Source organism: Hordeum vulgare, chromosome 6H (assembly GCF_904849725.1).
Source record: "Hordeum vulgare subsp. vulgare chromosome 6H, MorexV3_pseudomolecules_assembly, whole genome shotgun sequence".
Taxonomy (NCBI): domain Eukaryota; kingdom Viridiplantae; phylum Streptophyta; class Magnoliopsida; order Poales; family Poaceae; genus Hordeum; species Hordeum vulgare.
The window spans coordinates 482,406,766-482,433,628 of record NC_058523.1 but is presented as its reverse complement, the minus strand read 5'-3'; the positions used below and the strand labels follow the sequence as shown (position 1 = coordinate 482,433,628).

The 26,863-nt window shown below is 45.3% G+C and overlaps 2 protein-coding genes across 2 annotated transcripts; both read left to right on the top strand.

Annotated features, from left to right (window-relative positions):
• Positions 1 to 17,834: 17,834 nt before the first annotated feature.
• Positions 17,835 to 25,530, top strand: LOC123405271 (uncharacterized WD repeat-containing protein C2A9.03-like). Its single transcript, XM_045099022.1, has 10 exons — positions 17,835 to 18,040; positions 18,674 to 18,846; positions 20,182 to 20,349; positions 20,428 to 20,514; positions 21,431 to 21,565; positions 21,663 to 21,773; positions 22,306 to 22,397; positions 22,473 to 22,578; positions 24,666 to 24,752; positions 24,878 to 25,530. The coding sequence occupies exons 2-10, from the start codon at positions 18,706 to 18,708 to the stop codon at positions 25,289 to 25,291; spliced, it is 1,341 nt and encodes a 446-aa protein (XP_044954957.1). The 5' UTR covers positions 17,835 to 18,040; positions 18,674 to 18,705; the 3' UTR covers positions 25,292 to 25,530.
• Positions 25,531 to 25,622: 92 nt separating this feature from the next.
• On the top strand, positions 25,623 to 26,863 carry LOC123405274 (ubiquitin-conjugating enzyme E2 11-like). The gene is made up of 2 exons (XM_045099024.1): positions 25,623 to 26,150; positions 26,222 to 26,863. The coding sequence occupies exons 1-2, from the start codon at positions 25,917 to 25,919 to the stop codon at positions 26,603 to 26,605; spliced, it is 618 nt and encodes a 205-aa protein (XP_044954959.1). The 5' UTR covers positions 25,623 to 25,916; the 3' UTR covers positions 26,606 to 26,863.

Sequence of the window (26,863 nt, the reverse complement as noted above, 5' to 3'; positions counted from 1 at the left end):
GTCTTTTCTACGCAATTTGTCCTCACTCTCATGCGCACCCGGGATCAACTTCCCGGTCGGTCACCCATCCTAGAACTACTCCAAGCTGAGCACGCTTAACCTGGGAGTTCTGTTCGAATGGGCTCTCGGAAAAGAAGGAATTCCTTATTGATATGAGTAGTCTATCATCACTAATAAGCCAGGCTATCACAGTAGTGTTCCTTAAGTTCTTCAATAAAATACTTATTATGCTCAAATTGTGTAGTCATATATTCCTTAGTGCTTTTCTCAATTTCAAGCAAAATATTTTGGTAAGGAACATCATAATATTTTCTTTGAGGCATCTTGACTACGCAAACAAGATTGCACACAAAAATAGATCTCACGAGAAAACGGCGAACAAATTAGAGAGCGAATAAAATGGCAAATTTTTGTGAAGTGGGGGAGAGGAAAACGAGAGGCAAAAGGAAAATAATGTAAATTGCGAGGAGATGAGATTTGTGATTAGAAACCTAGTTGATGTTGAAGATCCTCCCCAGCAGTGGCGCCAGAAATTCCTTTTGATGTCTGCTAGAACTACGTCGTTATTTCCCCAAAGAGGAAGGGATGATGGAGTATAGTGACGGTAGGTATTTCCCTCAGTGATGAGACCAAGGTTTTCGAACCAGTAGGAGAACCTCCTCACACCACGAAAACAACACCTGCACACAAATAACAAATACTCGCAACCCGACGTGTTAAAGGGGTTGTCAACCCCTTTCGGGTACGGCGCCTCAAGATAGGCAAATAACGTGAGGTAAAAGTGGTAGATAGGATAAATAGATCACAAACAAATAAATTGCAGCAACGTATTTTTGTATTTTTGGTCTAATAGATCTAAAAATAAAAGCAAAGGAAAATAGACCGCAAAGGCAAATATGATGAAAAGAGACCCGGGGGCGTAGGTTTCACTAGTGGCTTCTCTCGAGAAAAATAGCAAACAATGGGAAAACAATTACTCTTGGGCAATTGATAGAACTTCAAATAATCATGACGATATCCAGGCAATGATCATTATATAGGCATCACGTCCAAGATTAGTAGACCGACTCCTGACTACATCTACTACTATTACTCCACACATCGACCGCTATCCAGCATGCATATAGTGTATTAAGTTCATGGAAAAAAGGAGTAATGCAATAAGAATGATGACATGTTGTAGACAAGATCTATTTATGTAGAAATAGACCCCATCTTGTTATCCTTAATAGCAACGATACATACGTGTCGTTTCCCTTTCTGTCACTGGGATCAAGCACCGTAAGATCGAAGCCATCACAAAGTACCTCTTCCCATTGCAAGATAAATAGATCAAGTTGGCCAAACAAAACCCAAATATCGGAGAAGAAATACGAGGCTATAATCAATCACGCATACAAGAGATCAAAGAAGACTCAAATAAGTTTCATGGATAAAAACATAGATCTGATTATAAACTCAAAGTTCATCGGATCCTAACAAACACACCGCAAAAAGACTTACATCATATGGATCTCCAAGAGACCATTGTATTGATAATCAAGAGAGACAGAGAGGAAGCCATGTAGCTACTAACTATGGACTCATAGGTCTACAAAGAACTACTCACGCATCATCGAAGAGGCACCAATGGACATGATGAACCCCTCCGTGATGGTGTCTAGATGGGATCTGGTGTTTCTGGACTCTGCGGCCGCTGGAATTGATTTTCATCTCCCCTCCTAGGGTTTTTGGAATATTGGGGTATTTATATAGCATAGAGGCGGTGCGGGAGGCCAACGAGGAGGGCACAACCCACCGGGGCGCGCCTGGCCCCCCAGGCGTGCCCTGGTGGGTTATGCTCCCATCGGAGCTCCCCTCAGGTGCGTTCCTGGCCCACTGGATGTCTTCTGGCCAAAAAAATCCATAAAAAGTTTTGCTGCGTTTGGACTTCGTATGGTATTGATTTCCTCCGATGTAAAAAAACATGCAGAAAACAACAACTGGCACTGGACACTATGTCAATAGGTTAGTACCAAAAAATGATATAAAATGACTATAGAATGGTTGTAAAACATCCAAGAATGATAATATAACAACATGGAACAATCAAAATTATAGATACGTTGGAGACGTATCACACGCACACATCATCCTCATATTTTTACCCTTTTCAAGCTTCTGAAAATATACTTTCTTCACAAGTTTTATCCCCCCTCGTTAGTTCTTCTGATATTTTCCTTGTCAATTCTCTACATTATAACATAAATGGAAGGCTAAATGATACAAATGTGATTAAATATGCAGAAAAGTAAACTTTTTATCCTCTAATTTTTTGATGCAAAATGTATGTATAAGTGGTAAGAAAGGGCGAGAAACTCCTGGATCTCTTGAGGGTTGTTGTTGGCACCAGATCGATACTCACTCAAAGAAAGGCAAGGGAGTTCGGGGGATGCGAACACATGCTCAAGGGGGGGGGTGATGCCGATTATCATGAGAGTGGGGGAAGATGTAGAAATGGGGCAGTGGATGGGCATGTACGATGGAGTCGCGAGATAGATCATTCTCTGGCCCTAGTTTTGTGGGATTGGCGAACATGACCTAAGTTCGCAATTTGGTGTGATTAACATATAATAAAACAAGATGCTTTAAACATTAGAATTAGTTCATAGCCCATCTAGGAACAAATTTGTAATTGTTAAAAATAACCTTCATCATCGAGCATCTTCTAGAATAGCTAGGAATGATTTATCCGGCTCAAAAAACATACACTACAATTATAGATGCATCATGAAATCAATTAATTCATCACAAAACGAAAGAAGACACAAGGAAACAATAGAGGAGCATCACCAAGCGAATGAGGAATTGCACGTACAAGTGCTTCACTTAGAATCCACCTACAGTCAATGCAAGAATTGTCACATTGGGTATGGTCGGAGTCGAGGTACACGTTAAATGCATGACCTTCATGCGTCGGGGATGAGGAGCACATCAGGTCCACACCCTAACACCACTATAGAATAAGGATACTCGGATCAATGAACACCGCCCGCCCGACGAGGGAAACTATAGATCGGGTACCTCAACAATAGTGTCCACAGAAACAAACTCTTCCCCTTCTCTCACGGTGCACCTTCCCGTCACCACTGGCCATCGGCCTCCCTGCCAATGGCTAGAACAAATGGACCCCATCTAGGCAAGCGAGATTGAGAGGCACACGGAGACATGACGAGATAGAGTCAAGCTAGCATGTATATTGGTGGGCCGCTTGCCGATATTTCTTATGTACTCCATCCATTCCTAAATTAAGTCCTTTAGGATATTTCACTACGAACTATATTCGGATGTACATAGGTGAACTTTAGAGTATTAACCCGTACTATTTTGCAAAAATGAAAAAAGGCCACACATTGCGAGGTATTTGGACGGTCCAGATAAAGGCAGCAGGTGTGATCCAAAGCCACATTGGTGCTTTATGTCTACACACACTCGGAGTAACATATGTAATAACATAGATGCCATCTAAGCAAAAAATATGACGTGACAACTAATTAATGAAAAGAAAGAGAAATTGAGTAACACAGCTAGTTATTATTCATACTATGAGTAACATCACACATGTCAAGATAAGATGAGTTTATAAGCTAATAAATGAAAGTCTCAATGTTGCAACCCCTATTTTAGTGTCCACGACCGTCGACGAGGAGAGGGCCAACCGTAAAGGAGGTTGGGGAGGGTGAGAAGTCACGACCACGGAGAAATACCAACTCCAAGAAGGAGAACAAACATGATGCGACGTTGATTGCCTTGATTGCAACCGAGGAGGACATGATGACCAAGAAGGATTCAAGTGAGGAGAAGAGTGGACAAGACAAGGAAGAGCAAATGAACACCTTCATGGAGATCCAAAGGAGGAGGCTTGAGATCGAGGTGAAGAAGCAAGCGAGGATGCTTGAGATGGAGGCGGCGAAGCAAGCCAAGATGCTAGAGATTGAGGCCTCCAATGCCAAGACCAAGACGAAAGAAGTGGCTCTTGATAGCATGATAACGGGGGTGGAGATCATGAAGGTGGATCTCAATACCGTGTCGCCAAGGAAGAGACCGTGGTTCGAGAAGATGCACACCGACATGCTAAAGTTCGACGACGAGTGATCTATGGCAACGAGCGCCATCTTTTTTTGTATGCTGGCAAGTGTGCTGGCATGACCACGATCGCGATAGTGTGGTCGAACTCCCTTCCCCTTTTTGTGTGCTGGCATGTGTGTCGGCCGCTCGCAAGTGCTCTAGCATGAACTGTTTTCTGAAGCTGGCATTGTATGTCGACCGCTGACATGGTGCCGGCCTGAAATTTGGATGACCTCATGATCGCTAGCTTGATCTACATTTGAAATGTGTGCGCGGACATAAAATGAAATGCCGACATTGGGCGCACTGCGGACCCAAATCTTAAACAGGGCGGATGTCGAGCGGGCGGCCAATCCAAACGGACAAAAAACGAACAAAAACGCCGTCCGTTTGAGTCGGCGCGTTGGAGTTGCTCTAACTTAGACCAGTAACATATGCATGTTACTACTTTGTGTTAGTTTTCATTATGAGTATCTATAAAGGAGAGTAAGTTTTTTCGTTATCTGAAAAGACACATAGCCTAGTCCCTGCTGCAACTCCAATCATTCATCGGTGCGTCAGTACCTCGCAGTTTGCATTAACACCGTCGTAACAGGATGCCTCGTCGATCGCCTTGATTGCAACCATGGAGGGCATGATGACCAAGAAGGGTCCAAATGAGGAGAAGCGCCGACAAGACAAGGAAGAGCAAATGAACGCCTTCATGGAGATCCAAAGGAGGAGGCTTGAGATGGAGGCGAAGAAGAAATCGAGGATGCTTGAGATGGAGGCTGCGAAGCAAGCCAAGATGCTAGAAACTGAGTCCTCCAATCTCAAGGCCAAGACGAAAGAAGTGGATCTTGCTAGCATGATGACGGGATGGAGATCATGAAGGTGGATCTCAATACCGTGTCATGAAGGAAGAGACCGTGGTTCGAGAAGATGCATACCGACATGCTCAAGTTCGACTACGAGTGATCTATGGCGACGAGCGCCATCTTTTTTATATGCTGACAAGTGTGCTGGCATGACCACAATCGCGATGATGTGATCGAACTCCCGTCCCTTTTTTGTGTGCTCGCATGCAGTGGAGAATCTTGAAAGAAAAAGAAGGAGGTACTCAATGTTAACAATAAGAAGAAAAAACACTAAATTTCAATTTTTTAGTTCACATAATATTTTTTTATGATGAATACTAGTAAATTTTGCTTTTTAATTTTTGAAGGGGGGCTCAAGCCCGTTGAAGCACCCCCTTGGATTCGCCAGTGCTCGCATGTGTGCCGACCGCTCGCAAGTGCGCTAGCATGATCGATTTTCTTAAGCTGGCATTGTATGCCGATTGCTGACATGTTGCCGACATGAACTTTAGATGACTGCATGATCGTTGGCTTGATCTATATTTAAAATGTGTGCGCGGACATAAAATGGATCGCCGACATTGGGTGGACTGCCGACCCAAATCTTAAGCAGGGCGGATGTCGAGCGGGCGGCCGATCAAACGAAAAAAAACCGAACAAAAACGTTGTTCATTTGACTCGACGTGTTGGAGTTTCTTTAACTTAGACCAGTAACAAATGCATGTTACTCCTCTATATTAATTATCATTATAAGTATCTATAAAGGAGGGTAAGTTTTTTCATTATTTTAAGGATAGTTATAACATTTCGGCTGAAAAGAAACATAGCCTAGTCCCCGCTGCAACTCCAATCATTCATCGGTACCTCAACAATAGTGTGCACAGAAACAAATTCTTCCCCTTCTCTCACGGTGCACCTTCCCGTCACCACTGGCCATCGTCCTCCGTGCCAATGTCTAGAACAAATGGATCCCCATCTAGGCAAGCGAGATTGAGAGGCACACGGAGACAGGACGAGATAGAGTCAAGCTAGCATGTATATTGGTGGGCCACTTGCCGATGTTTCTTATGTACTCCATCCATTCCTAAATTAAGTCCTTTAGGATATTTCACTACGAACTATATTCGGATGTATATAGATGAACTTTAGAGTGTTAACCCGTACTATTTTGCAAAAATGAAAAAAGGCCACACATTGTGAGGTATTTGGACGGTCCAGATAAAGGCAGCAGGTGTTATCCAGAGCCACATTGGTGCTCTATGTCTACCCACACTGGGAGTAACATATGTAATAACATAGATGCCATCTAAGCTAAAAATATGACGTGACAACTAATTAATGAAAAGAAAGAGAAATTGAGTAACACAGCTAGTTATTACTCATACTATGAGTAACATCACACATGTCAAGATAAGATGAGTCTATAAGCTAATAAATGAAAGTCTCATTGTTGCTACCCCTATTTTAGTGTCCACGGCTGTCGACGAGGAGAGGGCCAATCGTAAATAAGGTTGGGGAGGGTGAGAAGCCACGACCACAGAGAAATACCAACTCCAAGAAGGAGGACAAACATGATGCGATGTTGATTGCCTTGATTGCAACCGTGGAGGACATGATGACCAAGAAGGATTCAAGTGAGGAGAAGAGTGGACAAGACAAGGAAGAGCAAATGAATGCCTTCATGGAGATCCAAAGGAGGAGGCTTGAGATCGAGGCGAAGAAGCAAGCGAGGATGCTTGAGATGGAGGCGGCGAAGCAAGCCAAGATGCTAGAGATTGAGGCCTCCAATGCCAAGACCAAGACGAAATAAGTGGCTCTTGCTAGCATGATAACGGGGGTGGAGATCATGAAGGTGGATCTCAATACCGTGTCGCCAAGGAAGAGACCGTGGTTCGAGAAGATGCACACCGACATGCTAAAGTTCGATGACGAGTGATCTATGGAAACGAGTGCCATCTTTTTTTGTATGCTGGCAAGTGTGCTGGCATGACCACGGTCGCGATGGTGTGGTCGAACTCCCGTCCCTCTTTTGTGTGCTGGCATGTGTGTCGGCCGCTCGCAAGTGCGCTAGCATGAACTGTTTTCTGAAGCTGGCATTGTATGCCGACCGCTAACATGGTGCCGGTATGAAATTTGGATGACCTCATGATCGCTGGCTTGATCTACATTTGAAATGTGTGAGCGGACATAAAATGGAATGCCGACATTGGGCATGTTGGAATTATGCCCTAGAGGCAATGATAAATAAGTTATTATTATAATTCCTGTATCAAGATAATCGTTTATTATCCATGCTATAATTGTATTGAATGAAGACTTAGATACTTGTGTGGATACATAGACAAAACACTATCCCTCGCAAGCCTCTAGTTGGCTAGCCAGTTGATCAAGGATAGTCAGGGTCTTCTGACTATGTACAAGGTGTTGTTGCTTGATAACTGGATCACATCATTGGGAGAATCATGTGATGGACTAGACCCAAACTAATAAACGTAGCATGTTGATCATGTCATTTTGTTGCTACTGTTTTCTGTGTGTCAAGTATTTATTCCTATGACCATGAGATCATATAACTCACTAACACCGGAGGAATGCTTTGTGTGTATCAAACGTCACAACGTAACTGGGTGACTATAAAGATGCTCTACAGGTATCTCCGAAGGTGTCCGTTGAGTTAGTATGGATCAAGACTGGGATTTGTCACTCCGTGTGACGGAGAGGTATCTCGGGGCCCACTCGGTAATACAACATCACACACAAGCCTTGCAAGCAATGTAACTTAGTGTAAGTTGCGGGATCTTGTATTACGGAACGAGTAAAGAGACTTGCCGGTGAACGAGATTGAAATAGGTATGCGGATACTGACGATCGAATCTCGGGCAAGTGACATACCGAAGGACAAAGGGAATGACATACGGGATTATATGAATCCTTGGCACTGAGGTTAAAACGATAAGATCTTCGTAGAATATGTAGGATCCAATATGGGCATCCAGGTCCCGCTATTGGATATTGACCGAGGAGTCCCTCGGGTCATGTCTACATAGTTCTCGAACCCGCAGGGTGTGCACACTTAAGGTTCGACGTTGTTTTATGCGTATTTGAGTTATATGGTTGGTTACCGAATGTTGTTCGGAGTCCCAGATGAGATCACAGATGTCACGAGGGTTTTCGGAATGGTTCGGAGATGAAGATTGATATATAGGATGACCTCATTTGATTACCGGAAGGTTTTCGGAATTACCAGGAATGTACCGGGAATGACGAATGGGTTCCGGATGTTCACCGGGGAGGCAGCCCACCCCGGGGAAGCCCATAGGCCTTAGGGGTGCCGCACCAGCCCTTAGTGGGTTGGTGGGCAAGCCCAGAGAGGACCCTGCGCAGGAGATAAGAAAATCAAAGAGAAAAAGAAAAAAAAAAGGGGAAGTGGGAAGGAAGGGAAGGACTCCACCTTCCAATCCTAGTTGGACTAGGATTGGAGGAGGAATCCTCCTCCCCCCCTTTGGCCGAACCCCCTGGGGCCTCTTGAGCCCCAAGGCAAGGCCCCTCCCCTCCCACCTATATATACAGAGGTTTTAGGGCTGATTTGAGACAACTTTGCCACGGCAGCCCGACCACATACCTTCACGGTTTTTCCTCTTGATCGCGTTTCTGCGGAGCTCGGGCGGAGCCCTGCTGAGATTAGATCACCACCAACCTCCGGAGCATCGTCACTCTGCCGGAGAACTCATCTACCTCTCCGTCTCTCTTGCTGGATCAAGAAGGCCGAGATCATCGTCGAGCTGTACGTGTGCTGAACGCGGAGGTGCCGTCCGTTCGGCACTAGATCGGAGCGGATCGTGGGACGGATCGCGGGACGGTTCGTGGGACGGTTCGCGGGGCGGATCGAGGGATGTGAGGACGTTCCACTACATCAACCGCGTTTCTTAACGCTTCTGCTGTGTGATCTACAAGGGTACGTAGATCTGAAATCCCCCTCGTAGATGGACATCACCATGATAGGTCTTCGTGCGCGTAGGAAATTTTTTGTTTCCCATGCGACGTTCCCCAACAGTGGCATCATGAGCGAGGTTCATGCGTAGATGTCTTCTCGAGTAGAACACAAAAGTTTTTGTGGGCGGTGATGTGCGATTTGCTGCCCTCCTTAGTCTTTTCTTGATTCCGCAGTATTGTTGGATCGAAGCGGCTCGGACCGACATTACTCGTACGCTTACGAGAGACTGGTTTCATCGCTACGAGTAACTTCGTTGCTCAAAGATGACTGGCGAGTGTCGGTTTCTCCAACTTTAGTTGAATCGGATTTGATCGAGGAGGTCCTTGGATGAGGTTAAATAGCAATTCATATATCTTGGTTGTGGTGTTTGCGTAAGTAAGATGCGATCCTACTAGATACCCATGGTCACCACGTAAAACATGCAACAACAATTAGAGGACGTCTAACTTGTTTTTGCAGGGTATGCTTGTGATGTGATATGGCCAACGATGTGATGTGATATATTGGATGTATGAGATGATCATGTTGTAATAGTTAATATCGACTTGCACGTCGATGGTACGGCAACCGGCAGGAGCCATAGGGTTGTCTTTAAACTAACGTTTGTGCTTGCAGATGTGTTTACTATATTGCTAGGATGTGGCTTTAGTAGTAATAGCATGAGTAGCACGACAACCCCGATGGCGACACGTTGATGGAGATCATGGTGTGGCGCCGGTGACAAAGAAGATCGTGCCGGTGCTTTGGTGATGGAGATCAAGAAGCACGTGATGATGGCCATATCATGTCACTTATGAATTGCATGTGATGTTAATCCTTTTATGCACCTTATTTTGCTTAGAACGACGGTAGCATTATGAGGTGATCTCTCACTAAAATTTCAAGACGAAATTGTGTTCTCCCCGACTGTGCACCGTTGCTACAGTTCGTCGTTTCGAGACACCACGTGATGATCGGGTGTGATAGACTCAACGTTCACATACAACGGGTGCAAAACAGTTGCACACGCGGAACACTCGGGTTAAGATTGATGAGCCTAGCATGTGCAGACATGGCCTCGGAACACATGAGACTGAAAGGTCGATCATGAATCATATAGTTGATATGATTAGCATAGGGATGCTTACCACTGAAACTATCCTGAACTCATGTGATGATCGGACTTGAGCTAGTGGAATTGGATCATGAACCACTCAAATGACTAGAGAGATGTACTTTTTGAGTGGGAGCTTAGCAAGTAATTTCATTAAGTTAAACTCTAATTATCTTGAACATAGTCTAAGTCCACTTTGAATATATTTGTGTTGTAGATCATGGCTCACGCGACAGTCACCCTAAATTTTAATACGTTCCTAGAGAAAGCTAAGTTGAAAGATGATGGAAGCAACTTTGTAGACTGGGCTCGTAATCTTAAGTTGATCCTACAAGCTGGGAAGAAGGATTATGTCCTTGATGCTGCGCTAGGAGATGAACCACCCACTACGGCTGACCAAGATGTTAAGAACGCTTGGTTAACACGTAAGGAGACTACTCATTAGTTCAATGTGCAGTCTTCTATGGCTTAGAAGTGGGACTTCAACGTCGCTTTGAGCGTCATGGGGCATATGAGATGTTCCAGGAGTTGAAGTTTATCTTTCAGAAGAACGCCCGGATCGAGAGGTATGAGACCTCCGATAAATTTTATGCTTGCAAGATGGAGGAGAATTCGTCTGTCAATGAACACGTGCTCAAAATGTCTGGGTACTCAAACCGTCTAGCTGAGCTGGGGATTGAACTCCCGCAAGAGGCTATCACTGAAAGAATTCTTCAATCACTGCCGCCAAGCTATAAGGGCTTTGTGTTGAACTACAACATGCAAGGGATGAACAATTCACCCGGCGAGTTGTTCGCGATGCTGAAAGTCGCAGAGTTAGAACTCCGTGAAGAACATCAAGTGTTGATGGTGAATAAGACCACTAGTTTCAAGAGAAACGGCAAAGGAAAGAAGGGTAATTCAAAGAAGAGCGGCAAACATGTTGCCAATCTGACGAAGAAACCCAAAGCTGGACCTAAGCCTGAAACGGAGTGCTATTATTGCAAGGGTATGGGTCACTGGAAGCGCAACTGCCCCAAGTATCTGGCTGATAAGAAGGCGGCCAAAGAAAAATCAGGTATATTTGATATACATGTTATTGATGTGTACTTAACCAGCTCTCGTAGTAGTGCGTGGGTATTCGATATCGGTTCTGTTTCTCATATTTGCAACTCGAAACAGGAACTACGGAATAGGCAAAGGCTGGCGAAAGATGAAGTGACGATGCGCGTGGGAAATAGTTCCAAGGTTGATGCAATCGCCGTCGGCACAATTTCACTTCAGTTACCATCAATATTAGTTATGAACTTGAATAATTGTTATTTAGTGCCTGCGTTAAGCATGAACATTATATCTGGATCTTGTTTATTGCGAGACGGATACTCGTTTAAGTCAGAGAATAATGGTTGTTCTATTTCTATGAGTAACATCTTTTATGGTCATGCACCCAATGTGAGAGGATTGTTCATATTGAATATCGATAGTGATAATACACATATACACAACATTGAGACCAAAAGAGTTAGAGTTAACAATGATAGCGCCATGTTTTTGTGGCACTGCCGCTTAGGTCATATTGGTGTAAAGCGCATGAAGAAACTCCATACCGACGGACTTTTGGAGTCACTTGACTTTGATTCACTTGACATGTGCGAACCATGCCTCATGGGCAAGATGACTAAAACTCCGTTCTCTGGAACAATGGAGCGTGCAAGTGACTTGTTGGAAATCATACATACCGATGTGTGTGGTCCGATGAGCGTGGAGGCACGCGGCGGATATCGTTATTTTCTCACCTTCACTGACGATTTGAGTAGATATGGTTATGTCTACTTAATGAAGCACAAGTCTGAAACATTTGAAAAGTTCAAGCAATTTCAGAGTGAAGTTGAAAATCATTGTAACAAGAAGATCAAATTCCTACAGTCTGATCGTGGGGGTGAATATCTGAGTTTCGAGTTTGGTGCTCACTTAAGACAGTGTGGAATTGTTTCACAGTTGACACCGCCTGGAACACCACAGCGTAATGGTGTGTCCGAACGTCGGAATCGTACTTTATTAGATATGGTGCGATCTATGATGTCTCTTACCGATATGCCGTTATTGTTTTGGGGTTATGCATTAGAAACAACTGCATTCACTTTAAATAGGGCACCATCAAAATCTGTTGAGGCGACACCATACGAACTGTGGTATGGCAAAAGACCAAAGTTGTCATTTCTTAAAGTTTGGGGATGTGATGCTTATGTCAAAAAGCTTCAGCCTGAAAAGCTGGAACCCAAAGCGGAAAAGTGCATCTTCATAAGTTACCCGAAAGAGATAGTTGGATACACCTTCTATCTCAAATCCGAGGGCAAAGTGTTTGTTGCTAAGAACGTAGCTTTTCTCGAGAGAATTGAGTGGGAGGAAGATAGAACGTGATGAGGTTGTCAAACCTCTCATCCCTCTGGATGGTGGCACAGGGCAAGGGGAAACCCCTGTCATTGCGACGCCGGTTGAGGAGGAAGTTAACGATGATGATCATGAAACTCCGGATCAAGTTCCTATCGAACCTCGCAGGTCGACAAGACCGCGTACTACTCGTGAGTGGTACGGTAATCCCATCTTAGCAATTATGTTGTTAGACAACAATGAGCCTGCGAATTATGAAGAAGCAATGGTGGGCCCGGATTCCAACAAATGGCTGGAGGCCATGAAGTCCGAGATAGGATCCATGTATGAAAACAAAGTGTGGACTTTGGAAGTACTACCTGAGGGCCGCAAGGCTATTCAGAACAAATGGATCTTTAAGAAGAAGACTGACGCTGACGGTAATGTGACCGTTTATAAAGCTCGACTTGTGGCAAAGGGTTTTTCACAAGTTCAAGGAGTTGACTACAATGAGACGTTCTCACCTGTAGCGATGCTTAAGTCAGTCAGAATCATGTTAGCAATAGCTGCATTTTTCGATTATGAAATCTGGCAGATGGATGTCAAAACGGCGTTCCTTAACGGTTTCCTTAAGGAAGAGTTGTATATGATGCAACCCGAAGGTTTTGTCGATCCTAAAAATGCTGACAAAGTATGCAAGCTCCAGCGATCCATTTATGGACTGGTGCAAGCATCTCGGAGTTGGAATAAACGCTTTGATGAGGTGATCAAAGCATTTGGGTTTATACAAGTGGTTGGAGAATCTTGTATTTACAAGAAAGTGAGTGGGAGCTCTGTGGCGTTTCTAATATTATATGTGGATGACATATTGTTGATTGGAAACAACGTGGAGTTTTTCGAGAGCATAAAGGATTACTTGAATAAAAGTTTCTCTATGAAGGACCTAGGAGAAGCTACTTACATTCTAGGCATTAAGATCTATAGGGATAGATCAAAATGCCTGATAGGACTTTCACAAAGCACATACCTTGATAAAGTTTTGAAGAGGTTCAAAATGGAACAGTCCAAGAAGGGGTTCTTGCCAGTTTTACAACGTACGAGATTGAGTAAGACTCAGTGCCCAACAACTGATAAAGATAGAGAGCATATGAGCACCGTCCCCTATGCTTCAGCCATAGGTTCTATCATGTATGCAAGTTTGTGCACTAGACCGGACGTTAGCCTGGCCATAAGTATGGCAGGCAGGTTCCAGAGTAATCCAGGAGTGGATCACTGGACGGCGGCCAAGAATATCCTGAAGTACCTGAAAAGGACTAAGGAGATGTTTCTCGTGTATGGAGGTGACGAAGAGCTCACCGTAAAAGGTTACGTCGATGCAAGCTTTGACACAGATCCGGACGACTCTAAGTCGCATACCGGATACATATTTATTCTTAATGGGGGTGCGGTAAGCTGGTGCAGTTCCAAGTAAAGCGTCGTAGCTGATTCTACATGTGAAGCGGAGTACATGGCTGCCTCGGAGGCGGCTCAGGAGGGTGTCTGGATGAAGCAGTTCATGACGGATCTTGGAGTGGTGCCAAGCGCACTGAATCCAATAACCTTGTTCTGTGACAACACGGATGCCATTGCCTTAGCAAAGGAACCACGGTTTCACAAGAAGACCAGACACATCAAACGACGCTTCAACCTCATCCGCGACTACGTCGAAGGGGAGGACATAAATATATGCAAAGTGCACACGGATCTGAATGTAGCACACTCGCTGACTAAACCTCTTCCACGGGCAAAGCATGATCAACACCAGAACTGTATGGGTGTTAGATTTATTACAATGTAATTCGCATGGTGATGTGAGGGCTAGATTATTGACTCTAGTGCAAGTGGGAGACAGTTGGAATTATGCCCTAGAGGCAATGATAAATAAGTTGTTATTATAATTCCTGTATCAAGATAATCGTTTACTATCCATGCTATAATTGTATTGAATGAAGACTTAGATACTTGTGTGGATACATAGACAAAACACTATCCCTAGCAAGCCTCTAGTTGGCTAGCGAGTTGATCAAGGATAGTCAGGGTCTTCTGACTATGTACAAGGTGTTGTTGCTTGATAACTGGATCACATCATTGGGAGAATCATGTCATGGACTAGACCCAAACTAATAAACGTAGCATGTTGATCGTGTCATTTTGTTGCTACTGTTTTCTGCGTGTCAAGTATTTATTCCTATGACCATGAGATCATATAACTCACTGACACCGGAGGAATGCTTTGTGTGTATCAAACTTCACAACGTAACTGGGTGGCTATAAATATGCTCTACAGGTATCTTCGAAGGTGTCCGTTGAGTTAGTATGGATCAAGACTGGGATTTGTCACTTCGTGTGACGGAGATGTATCTCGGGGCCCATTCGGTAATACAACATCACACACAAGCCTTGCAAGCAATGTAACTTAGTGTAAGTTGCGGGATCTTGTATTACGGAACGAGTAAAGAGACTTGCCGGTAAACGAGATTGAAATAGGTATGCGGATACTGACGATCGAATCTCGGGCAAGTAACATACCGAAGGACAAAGGGAATGACATACGGGATTATATGAATCCTTGGCACCGAGGTTCAAACGATAAGATCTTCGTAGAATATGTAGGATCCAATATGGACATCCAGGTCCCGCTATTGGATATTGACCGAGGAGTCCCTCGTGTCATGTCTACATAGTTCTCGAACCCGCAGGGTCTTTACACTTAAGGTTCGACGTTGTTTTATGCGTATTTGAGTTATATGGTTGGTTACCGAATGTTGTTCGGAGTCCAGGATGAGATCACAGACATCACGAGGGTTTCCGGAATGGTCCGGAGACGAAGATTGATATATAGGATGACCTCATTTGATTGCCGAAAGATTTTTGGAATTACAGGGAATGTACCGGGAATGACGAATGGGTTCCGGATGTTCACCGGGGGGGGGCAGCCCACCCCGGGGAAGCCCATAGGCCTTAGGGGTGCCGCACTAGCCCTTAGTGGGTTGGTGGGCAATCCCATAGAGGCCCCTACGCAGGAGATAAGAAAATCAAAAAGAAAAAAGGGGAAGCGGGAAGGAAGGGAAGGACTCCACCTTCCAATCCTAGTTGGACTAGGATTGGAGGAGGAATCCTCCTCCCCCCTTCGGCCAAACCCCTTGGGGCCTCTTGAGCCCGAAGGCAAGCCCCCTCCCCTCCCACCTATATATACGGAGGTTTTAGGGCTGATTTGAGACAACTTTGCCACGGCAGCCCGACCACATACCTCCACGGTTTTTCCTCTAGATCGCGTTTCTGCGGAGCTCAGACGGAGCCCTGCTGAGATTAGATCACCACCAACCTCCGGAGCGCCGTCACGCTGCCAGAGAACTCATCTACCTCTCCGTCTCTCTTACTGGATCAAGAAGGCCGAGATCATCGTTGAGGTGTACGTGTGCTGAACGCGGAGGTGCCGTCCATTCGGCACTAGATCGGAGCGGATCGTGGGATGGATCACGGGACGGTTCGTGGGACGGTCCGCGGGGCGGATCGAGGGACGTGAGGACGTTCCACTACATCAACCGTGTTTCTTAACGCTTCTGCTGTGCGATCTACAAGGGTACGTAGATCCGAAATCCCCCTCGTAGATGGACATCATCATGATAGGTCTTCGTGCGCGTAGGAAATTTTTTGTTTCCCGTGCGACGTTCCCCAACAGGGCGCACTGCCGACCCAAATCTTAAACAGGGCGGATGTCGAGCGGGCGGCCAATCCAAACGGACAAAAAACGAACAAAAATACCGTCCTTTTGAGTCGGCGCGTTGGAGTTGCTCTAACTTAGACCAGTAACATATGCATGTTACTACTTTGTGTTAGTTTTCATTATGAGTATCTATAAAGGAGAGTAAGTTTTTTCATTATCTAAAAAGACACATAGCCTAGTCCCCGGCTCAACTCTAATCATTCATCGGTGCGTCAGTCCCTCGCACTTCGCATTAACACCGTCGTAACAGGATGCCTCGACGATCGCCTTGATTGCAACCCGTGGAGGGCATGATGACCAAGAAGGATCCAAATGAGGAGAAGCGCCGACAAGACAAGGAACAGCAAATGAACGCCTTCATGGAGATCCAAAGGAGGAGGCTTGAGATGGAGGCGAAGAAGCAATCGAGGATGCTTGAGATGGAGGCTGCGAAGCAAGCCAAGATGCTAGAAACCGAGTCCTCCAATGTCAAGGCCAAGACGAAAGAAGTGGCTCTTGCTAGCATGATGACGGGATGGAGATCATGAAGGTGGATCTCAATACCGTGTCACGAAGGAAAGAGACTGTGGTTCGATAAGATGCATACCGACATGCTCAAGTTCGACTACGAGTGATCTATGGCGACGAGCGCCATCTTTTTTATATGCTGGCAAGTGTGCTGGCATGACACAGTCGCGATGATGTGATCGAACTCCCGTCCCTTTTTTGTATGCTCGCATGCAGTGGCGAATCTTGAAAGAAAAAGGAGGGACTCAATGTTAACAATAAGAAGAAAAAACACTAACTTTCAATTTTTTAGTTCAGATAATATTAATTTTTTTATGATGAATACTAGTAAATTTTGCTTTTTAATTTTTGAAGGGGGGCTCAAGCCCGTTGAAGCACCCCTTGGATTCGTCAGTGCTTGCATGTGTGCCGACCGCTCGCAAGTGCGCTAGCATGATCGGTTTCCTGAAGCTCGCATTGTATGCCGACTGCTGACATGTTGCCGACATGAACTTTAGATGTCTACGTGATCATTGGCTTGATCTACGTTTAAAATGTGTGCGCGGACATAAAATGGATCGCCGACATTGGACGCACTGCCGATCAAAATCTTAAACAGGACGGATGTCGAGTGGGCGGCCGACCAAAACGAACAAAAAACAAACAAAAACGCCGTTCGTTTGAGTCGACGCGTTGGAGTTGCTTTAACTTAGACCAATAACAAATGCATGTTACTCCTCTATATTAATTTTCATTACGAGTATCTATAGAAGAGAGTAAGTTTTTTCATTATTTTAAGGATAGTTCTAACATTTCGGCTGAAAAGACACATAGCTCAGTCCCCGCTGCAACTCCAATCATTCATCGGTGCGTCAGTCCCTCGCAGTTCGCGTTAACACCGACGTGACCAAAATGCATGTACCCAGCCTCTTTCCTCCCGAACCACCGCGGGGGCAGGCCCGTCATTTCGCGCCTCCCCGTCGCCCGTGGCTATATCACCCGCCCGCGTCACGGCCCTATCCCCTGTCCCTGCAGATGAACACACACACACACACGCCCAGAGATAAAGCTAAAATTTTGTTTTCCATTACGAAAAAGGATAAATCCGAAAAGGACCCCCCCCCCCCCAAAGAAAAGAGACGGAAATAGAAATAAAAAGCGGTTGAGGGGGAGGATAAATCCCGAAAAATAGACGGAAAAAGCACTTATTAAAAACATTTCTGCCTGCTCCTCCTCGCAAGGGCGAAGGAAAAAGGGAAGGCGCTCGCCCCGTCCGTCTCTCCTATATTTCCCGGGGGGATCCATCTCCGCGCGGCTTGGGCGGCGTCTTCTGAGGCGCAGGCTTTCCCCCCCGTCCGCTCCGCTCCGCCCCGGCGGCCGATTCGCCGCCCCCTCGCCTCGACGTCCAGGTGCGTCCCGTCCTCCGTTTTTCCGCGCTGCTTTTCGGCGGATTTTTCAGTGCTTTTTTTTTTGGCGGTGGGTAATGGTGATCTGTCGAATTAGTGGGTAGATCTGGGCGGCGGGCGGTTCGGGGCTCCGGGTTCTAGGGTTTGGGGCGTGTGGCTCGGGGGAATTGGCTACGCGCGCCCGTGCCCGATTTGAGAGGGAAAAGCGCGTTCTTGCAATGATTCTCGAGGGGCGGACTTTTTTTTCTGTTCTTCCGGCGGGTTTAGTCCGCTGCTAATCATGCAACTGTTGACTTTCTGCTCGATTCGTTTCCCCTTGCGAATTCTACCCCGTGTTGACTTCGTTCCGTTCCGTTCCATTTGCTGCGCATTTTTCTCGTCATGCCCGCTCATAATCCGTAGGCGCTCGGAACCTAGAACAGTAACATATACGTACGACGCTAGAAATACGCCGTGGTGCTAGTAGAAACTGCAGAAAGCTTCTAGATTTGCAGTAATTGCGCTTCTGATTTGCAACTGCTCTTACTGGTGGGCTTGTGTAGGAAGTTCTAGACGTCCCCGGTTGCTTGCTCCATGTGCAATTCGTTCCGGAGAGAGCCTGGTTGCTGATGTCGGTGGCTGGTGTTCTGTTTGCAGGTCAGGGACGCTTCTCTCCTAGGAGAGGATCAATGTCTAATTATCACGACGATCATGTCGAAGACATGGAGGATGATTATGATATGGACGACCCCGCTGAGGACATGATCGACGCCCACCATGAGCGAGGTTTAAGGGACTCCGATTCGGAGGATGAAGAGTATGCCCACTCGGTACGTTCATCACTTGTTATCTTGTATTGTTGCGTCGCTTCAATTGGAATTAAGTCTTGCGTATATAAATTCAGTTCTTTTGGGTTATCAGAAGTTTTGAAAGTTTCTCCGCTGATGCTAAAACTAGAAGTATGGGCGCCTGAATGCTGCTGATATGATTGGCTTACGTAGTTCTCATGCTATTTGTCGTATACTAGATACTAGCATGGAGCAGGCCTGAATCGGCAATTGGTTGTTCATTCTCTTATTTGGAGAGGGAGCGTTACATAGTCCGCATGCTACTTGTCGTATACCGCATATTAACATGGAGTAGGCCTGGATTAGTTATGTGAACATATAAATGACTTGATTGTGGCATTGATTGATCCTTCTCTTATTTAGAGAGGGACGAACAAAACGACAACGATGTCATGCTTGGGAGCGTGTATTATTTAGAAGGCTGTCTGTTATTTTGTATGTCCATCAGTTAGTTATTTTGTATTGTTGTGCCATGGCAACTGGAATTAAGTCTCTACTTATTAATGCAGTTCTTATTAGGTTATCAGAATTATAACATTATTCCGCTGATGACTAGAACTAGAAGTGTAGATACTTGAATGCTGCTGGTATGATTCGCTTACGTAGTCCTCATGCTATTTGTCGTATACTAGATACTAACGTGGAGCAGGCCTGAATCAGGCGTTGGTTTTCCATTCTCATATTTGTGGAGGGATGAACAAAACGACAACAATCTCATGATTGGGAGTGTCCTGTAGTCCGCATGCTACTTGTCGCATACTACATATTAATAACATGGAGTATGCCTCGATCAGTTATGTGAACGTATAAATGACTTGATTGTGGCATTTGATTGTTCATTCTTTTATATTTAGAGAGGGATGAACAAAATGACAACGATCTCACACTTGGGAGTGCGTTGTATTTAGAGTGTTGTCTGGATTGATGGAGCTTGTCTTCTTATACAGTTGCTCAGTCATATGCATTGTAGTGTCCATTCCCCTACTCTTTTTCTTACATACACAGCTATCTGTTGCAAGATTATGCCTCTCTTCTCATGATATCGACATGCCATGCCTGTGTAATATGCTTCCACTTTTCTGTTGATTCTGGCTTCCATTTGTAAGAGTTTGTTTTAACTATCGACATAGGTTAAAGAAAACAGTTATTTTTCTGACCAAGTTCTTAACTTCATTGACCACTCTTGAACTTTATGTCTTTACCAATAAGAGTTTTCTTAAATGTGATTTCTTTTCTGTTGTTTCTAATCTGCAACTGTTTTATTTACATAAACCATGCTGCAATTCTTTAAATGGTTGTTCTTTTTTCTCTGTTTAGAATGATAAAATCCCAGATACTTCGGCAGCGGATGCAAGAAAAGGAAAAGACATCCAAGGAATACCGTGGGAGAGGCTAGCTATCACACGGGAAAACTACAGAAAGACCAGATTAGAGCAGTACAAAAACTATGAGAATATTCCTAATTCTGGAGAAGCAGCAGCCAAGGTGTGTCTTGTAGAAAGTTCAGCAGCTTATGCAAAGTTTTCTGTCTAGATATTGTTGCTGATATATGTCTTGACACAGGAATGCAAACCGACTGAGAAAGGTGGAACATATTATGAATTCAGACAAAATACTAGATCAGTAAAATCAACCATCCTACATTTTCAGGTGGGTTCATTCTGCCTTCCCGCCCCTCCCAACAGGCAGGCACATGGTGCACAATATATAGCTATTAACTGCCAAATAATCATCAGACACAATTGTTTGTGTATCTTTTCAATTGGCACACCTCTTTGGATGCTCCATGATAAGATTACAATGTACTGATTACTAATGCATTCAGATTCATACGTGCCTAGTTACGCTATTAGCCAACTTCCATTTTGACATTTTGTCTTCACAATAGAATAGATCAGTTGCAAAGTTGCTAAGCTTAACTCCACATTTGATTATAATTCTGGTTCACTACGTCATGCTTGATTGCAAATTGCAACTTGTAGTTTGAAGAAAATTGCATCAATGCTTTTGGCTATATTAGTGTGTATTATTTTCTAAAGCTTGTAATAACCTAAGTTGAATTAAACGTTTTAAAGCATGAAATGCTGGCTTAAAATTTTGAAGTTGCTTACATGATGAAATGTATCCGTATGTTCAAAAGAGAGGAAGATGGTGCTGAATGTAAGGACCTAGGCTGGTCCTTCTATCTTTGGGGTTAATTCAACTTAAGTTATTACAAGTTTGGAAGTTGCGTACATGATAAAATGTATACGTATGTTAAAAAGAGAGGAAGGTGGCCCTGAATGTAAGGACCTAGCTGGTCCTTGTATCTTTGGGGTTAATTCAAGTTACATGGCTGTTTGGAGAACCTTTTACCAGAGGGGCTCAACTTGTCGAGGGATGTCTGCAAGCCCTGACTGTGTTTCTCTGTGTATAATCTGTTGTCAGTATATAAACTAAGCTGTTGATGTACTTGATCGAACCATTTGCATTTGAATTCTTAACTGACGTTTCTCCTATTCCTTGTACACTATTCATACCGTGGCTTTCAAGAGCGTGAATCAATTGACTTGATTTGTGCTTGCAGCTGAGAAATTTAGTATGGGCTACATCCAAGCATGACGTCTACCTAATGTCACATTACTCAGTACTTCACTGGTCAGCGTTGAGTGGTGTGGATACTGAACTTATGAATGTCCAAGGTCATGTGGCACCGAGGGAGGTATGGTGCCTGATTGTTTTATAATCTGTCTCGGTTTTTCACATCCTGTACAACTTCTCTTGTTCTTCTATTAATGTTTGTGGATCTCTTAATTCAGAAGCACCCTGGAAGTCTATTAGAGGGTTTTTCTCAGACTCAAGTTAGTACCTTGGCAGTCAAGGACAATTTACTGGTAGCTGGCGGATTTCAAGGGGAGCTAATCTGCAAGGTAGGTTGCCCAAATCAACTCAAATCCTTTTGAATCAAATCCATATAAATGTGCTACCTCAGGCGTGGTGATAGATGTCCATTATTTGTGATGTCAATAACATCCTTTTACTGCATGCTCACCTAGCTCCTTGCTCCCAGTGCGATTCTAACCACTAGACTAGCTTAAGGGATTGAGCATCTTATGGTGGGTTGTTTGTGGTGGGCCAATATAAGCACTGATATTGTTGGATGCAAAGTACACGGGCCTTCATCATCAAAAGAGTACTACAACAACAACAACAAAGCCTTTAGTCCCAAAGAAGTTGGGGTAGGCTAGAGGTGAAACCCATCAGATCTCGCGACCAACTCATGGTTCTGGCACATGGATAGCAAGCTTCCACGCACCCCTGTCCATGGCTAGTTCTTTGATGACATTATCTTATTTTTATAGATTGTACTCTTTTGATGTGCTCGCATGCTTAATCTGTTTTCGAACTCTTAGCTATTGATCTAGTATAGATTTTTTACACTTTTGTTGATGTGGAATGCAGCATCTTGACCGAGAAGGAATAAGCTTTTGCTGTCGAACAACATATGATGATAATGCCATTACTAATGCAGTTGAGATATTCAATACTTCTAGGTAATGTGATGTCCCCGTTATTAGGTTGTGACCTTGTTGACTGTGTGTTCATGCTAGTTCTTGTTTTTCTCCCAGCGGTGCTGTTCATTTCATGGCATCGAATAATGACTCTGGTGTAAGAGACTATGACATGGAGAGATTCCAGTTATGCAAGCACTTTCAGTTTGATTGGCCAGTGAATGTAAGTTCCTTTGGTTATTTCCTTTACTTTTCCCCTTTGTGTTAGAAACCTGGAACACACTGTTTTCCTCCTCGTGGTGCATATGGTTATGATCTTTTGGCATCTTGCTGTTGTCTAACCTAGTAAAATTTGAATTTGATTTTTTTTATGTAAAAACGAAACAGAAGAATATGAACTGATGGTGCCTCAGTTCAAGATTTATTTTTACTGTTGCCACAACTGAGAAGTGTGGCTAGAACATGCCGAGGAGAATAGCCAAATTTGACCCTCTATATCTCCATTTGGCTGGCCACCTAAAAATACCCCCCCTCTCTCTCTCTTACATCTCCAACAGACGCAGTCAAATTCCACCTTCCATATACTCTCATGTATGTTAGCAATATCCCGTAACTAAAAGTATATTTGTAATGGTAACATTTCTGACGAATGTAATTATAACTGCAAGATATATATCGACTGTGTTTCGAACTATCTTCTGGTGCATTTCTGCAATTAGTCTATATATTTTTGTTTGTCGTTCGTATTGATCCGCCAGTCACTATTTTTTCCGTCTAGGTGTAGAAAGCCGCATCAAATTCGATTGTCGTACATGAGCAAACATTATATCAACTACGGTAGCTACGAAAGCAAATTTATGCCACTGAATACTATAATGGAACGGAGCAACACAACATTATCACTCTTCATCTAGCAGCGTTTACAAATCAACCACTTAGATACGAATACCATATTGGAATCAAACAGGCACAGTTCATTGCTGAGCCCATCAGCCCACGCGTACAGAGAACTAAAGCACACATCTCTCTTGCCTCTCTCGCGACATGCACAATCCCCATTGATCTCTCCTCTATGCCTCGTTCGACCAAAGCGCATGCATCTCTGCCTTCCAAATTCGGCAGCAACTGCCAGGGCCATTGACGCAGTTGGTCGCAACAGGGTTCTCCACTCTGTGTAGGATGTACCCCACCCGAGATGCATCGCCACTCCATCACTCTTGCATCCTGGCCACCCTCATTATCCACCGCAAGCAACAGCAAGGAGCTCCTCATCCATATCCTCCCGTCGGCCGCTCCTCGTCCACATCCAAGCGCCGCCTCATCACCAACTCCCGTGCACATCCAAGCACCTCCTCATCCACCAACTCCCGTCCACCTCTCCTAAGTCCCAATCCAGATCATCCCAATCGGTTACTTCCCTTCCTGGCAGTCTGCCACCACCAACCTGTGCTGTCACTTGGCCACCGTCGTTTCACTTGTGCTAGGAAGGAGGGGGGAGGGAGCGGGATCCGACCTTCGGGGTGGGGTACGGAGTGTGGAGTTGAGCCATCGACCGTTGTGGCAGAAGTGAATCATCTGGATGTGGTGGTTGAGCTCCAAGCATGGATAGAAGACCGCACACGCCAAAGATGGCGTTTGTCCAGGCTGGGATGGATGGATACAAAGATGGCTGCTGGAGAAGGTCTTGCCTACTTCTGCTATATTTTGCATATAGCTTGCGTGATAGAACAGCTGCCGGAGAAGGCTCTTACATTTGTGCTAATAGGCATCCTTCAGGATTAATCTTGCAAGTGGGTGCGTGGCTGCTGGAGGAAGGACTTACCTACTTTTGCTATTTTTTGCATCTAGCTTGCGTGATAGAACAACTGCTGGAGATGCTCTTACATTTGTGCTAATGGGTATCCTTCAGGATTAATCTTGCACGTTGGCGTGCGGCTGCTGTAGGAAGGTCTTCCTACTTTTGCTATTTTTTGCATCTAGTGTGCGTGATAAGAGCAGATGCTGGAGATGCTCTTTACATTTGTGCTAATAGGCATCCTTCAGGATTAATGTTGCTCTTTCCTACTTTTGCTATTTTTGCATCTAGCTTGTGTGATAGAGCAGCTGCTGGAGATGCTCTTACATTTGCGCTAATAGGCATTCTTCAGGATTATTCTTGCACATGCCAACCGCAGAAACTTTTTTTTCTTCCTGTTTTTGGCTTGCTCCCTTTTCGACATTGTATTGATAGTAAATGGAGCAAAACACCATTTATGCACTTGTTATATATTAAAATTACTCTGGCCTTACACTGTTGTTTTCTTGATGCAGCATACATCACTGAGCCCTGATGGAAAGCTTGTTGTTATTGTGGGGGATGATCCTAATGGTTTACTTATTGATGCCAATTCAGGAAAGGTATACCCCTTGCGATCCCAGGCATAAAACACCAGATGTTAACCAAACCCTATTAATGTGTCAAATTAAAACGCTGATACGATGTGTGATTAAGTGGGTGCACCTGTTCTATTTTCTGTACACAGACTCTTCATTCCATGAAAGGTCATCACGACTTCTCATTCGCATCAGCCTGGAGCCCTGATGGCCGAACATTTGCTACTGGGAACCAAGACAAGACATGCCGAATCTGGGACGCGAGGAACCTATCGAAAGCAGTCCATGTATTGAAGGGTAACCTTGGAGCCATTAGATCGATCCGCTTCACGTCGGACGGGCAGTTCCTGTCGATGGCGGAACCAGCGGACTTTGTGCACATCTTCGATGTGAAGAGCGACTACAAGAGAAGGCAAGAGCTGGACTTCTTCGGTGAGATATCTGGGATGTCCTTCAGCCCGGACACAGACGCCCTTTTCGTGGGCGTGTGGGATAGAACGTATGGTAGCCTCCTCCAGTTTGGGCGCCTGTATAACAATTGGTATCATGACTCGCTGCTTTGAGGCGAAAGCGGAGCGGATGTTGGACCTGCTTGTCCTCCCCCTCAGCTGCACCGAATGGTTGGTGTGGCATAAGTTAGGCGTCTCCCCAAAACCGGAACTTCTCGAGTTGACCTGCATAATTCAAATTAATAAATGTTGTATCGTTGTATGTGTATATAAACAAATGTACAGATGCATATAGCCTGTGTCTGGGGTAGAGTGCATCTCATCATATATGTTTAGACTCCAGTTAGTTGTAAGGCCCTTGACTCAAGTTAAGTCGAGTGACGCTGTGAACATTGTCGTCGATGATGGTGTGACTTGTGACCTAAACGACATCCGCTTCAGCTGCCTTATGTTCTGCCAGTTAATTGGATGTAGTTTGATCTCTGCTGTCATACAGTCTTTTGACCTTTTCGAAAGAGAAAAAAAAAATCTGAGTTCGGAGACTCGAGGTGTGGCCTGACGCAGCGGTCTGTTTGCAGTAGTCATGGATCCATATAAAGCACCCCAGCTGGTCCGGAGAGCCAGTCCAGTGTAGCAGCTTTACTTGCACCGCAAAGTTGGCAGCTACTCCACGGAGGCGGGGCGAACGGGAAGTGGGGTGGTGATCAGACTCAGCGCGCGGGCACCACCGCCGCCGACCATGCCGGAATCCGACTGGGCGACCAGGCGGATCCGCAAGGAGCTGAAGCTGCTCTGGATCGACCCCCCGGCGTTCTGCCGGCCTGGCCCGGCGCCCGTGACGGACCTGTTCCACTGGGAGGTGGTCATCGACGGCCCCGACGGCAGCCCCTACTCCGGCGGCACGTTCCCCGTCGACGTCGCCTACCCCAAGGACTACCCCTTCAAGCCCATCAAGCTCACCTTCAAGACCAAGGTGAGTCGTCGGCACTGGCCTCTGTCTGCGCTGCATGCATCTGTATGACTGACGTACGCGTGTCTGTGCAGGTGTACCATCCGAACATCGGGCCGGAGGGGAAGATGGCGCTGGACATCTTCGGGAGCGAGTGGAGGCCTTCTCTGACGGTAAGCACGGCCCTCCTGTCCGTCGTCTCCGTCCTCTACGACCCCCTGCTCGACCGCCCCGTCCGCCGGGACGCCGCCCGGCTGTACAAGCGCGAGCGTGGTCTCTTCGAGCACAAGGCCAGGGACTGGACCCGCAGGTACGCCTCGGCGCCGGTCGCCTCCTTCTATCCGGCAGTGGAGGAGACGTCCGACGAGGCGGCGGCGGCGGCGGCGGCGGCTAGCAGGGCGGTGGCACGTCGTCGTTCTTGTGGGGCAGGGCAACAATGGCGCTCCTTCGCGGCTCGTCTCCCATGCATCCAGCCATGAACGCACTCTGCACCACGGTCATCGCCCAAGAAAAGCACAATAAAGTTCACCAGAAGAATCCTCGATCCGTGAATTCTGTCTTGATTACTAGTACTACTTGTCATGTTTTGTGATCCATGATCCTTGTTGGCTTTGTACTGCGCTGAGGTGATTGCAACTAGGAGTAAGAGTTGATCAATGTGTAGGTCGGTTGCTACCTGTTCCGTGTTCCTATCCTACGAATGTATGTGAGATTTGGTTGGCAGGTGACGGTTGCTA

Bases quoted from the DNA above. Each gene is read 5' to 3' on its own strand.
- LOC123405271 (XM_045099022.1), top strand. From the start codon at position 18,706: ATGTCTAATTATCACGACGATCATGTCGAAGACATGGAGGATGATTAT. The intron at 20,350-20,427 runs GTGTGTCTTGTA...GTCTTGACACAG, and splicing joins CTGGAGAAGCAGCAGCCAAG to GAATGCAAACCGACTGAGAA. The intron at 21,566-21,662 runs GTATGGTGCCTG...CTCTTAATTCAG, and splicing joins GTCATGTGGCACCGAGGGAG to AAGCACCCTGGAAGTCTATT.
- LOC123405274 (XM_045099024.1), top strand. From the start codon at position 25,917: ATGCCGGAATCCGACTGGGCGACCAGGCGGATCCGCAAGGAGCTGAAG. The intron at 26,151-26,221 runs GTGAGTCGTCGG...GTGTCTGTGCAG, and splicing joins AGCTCACCTTCAAGACCAAG to GTGTACCATCCGAACATCGG.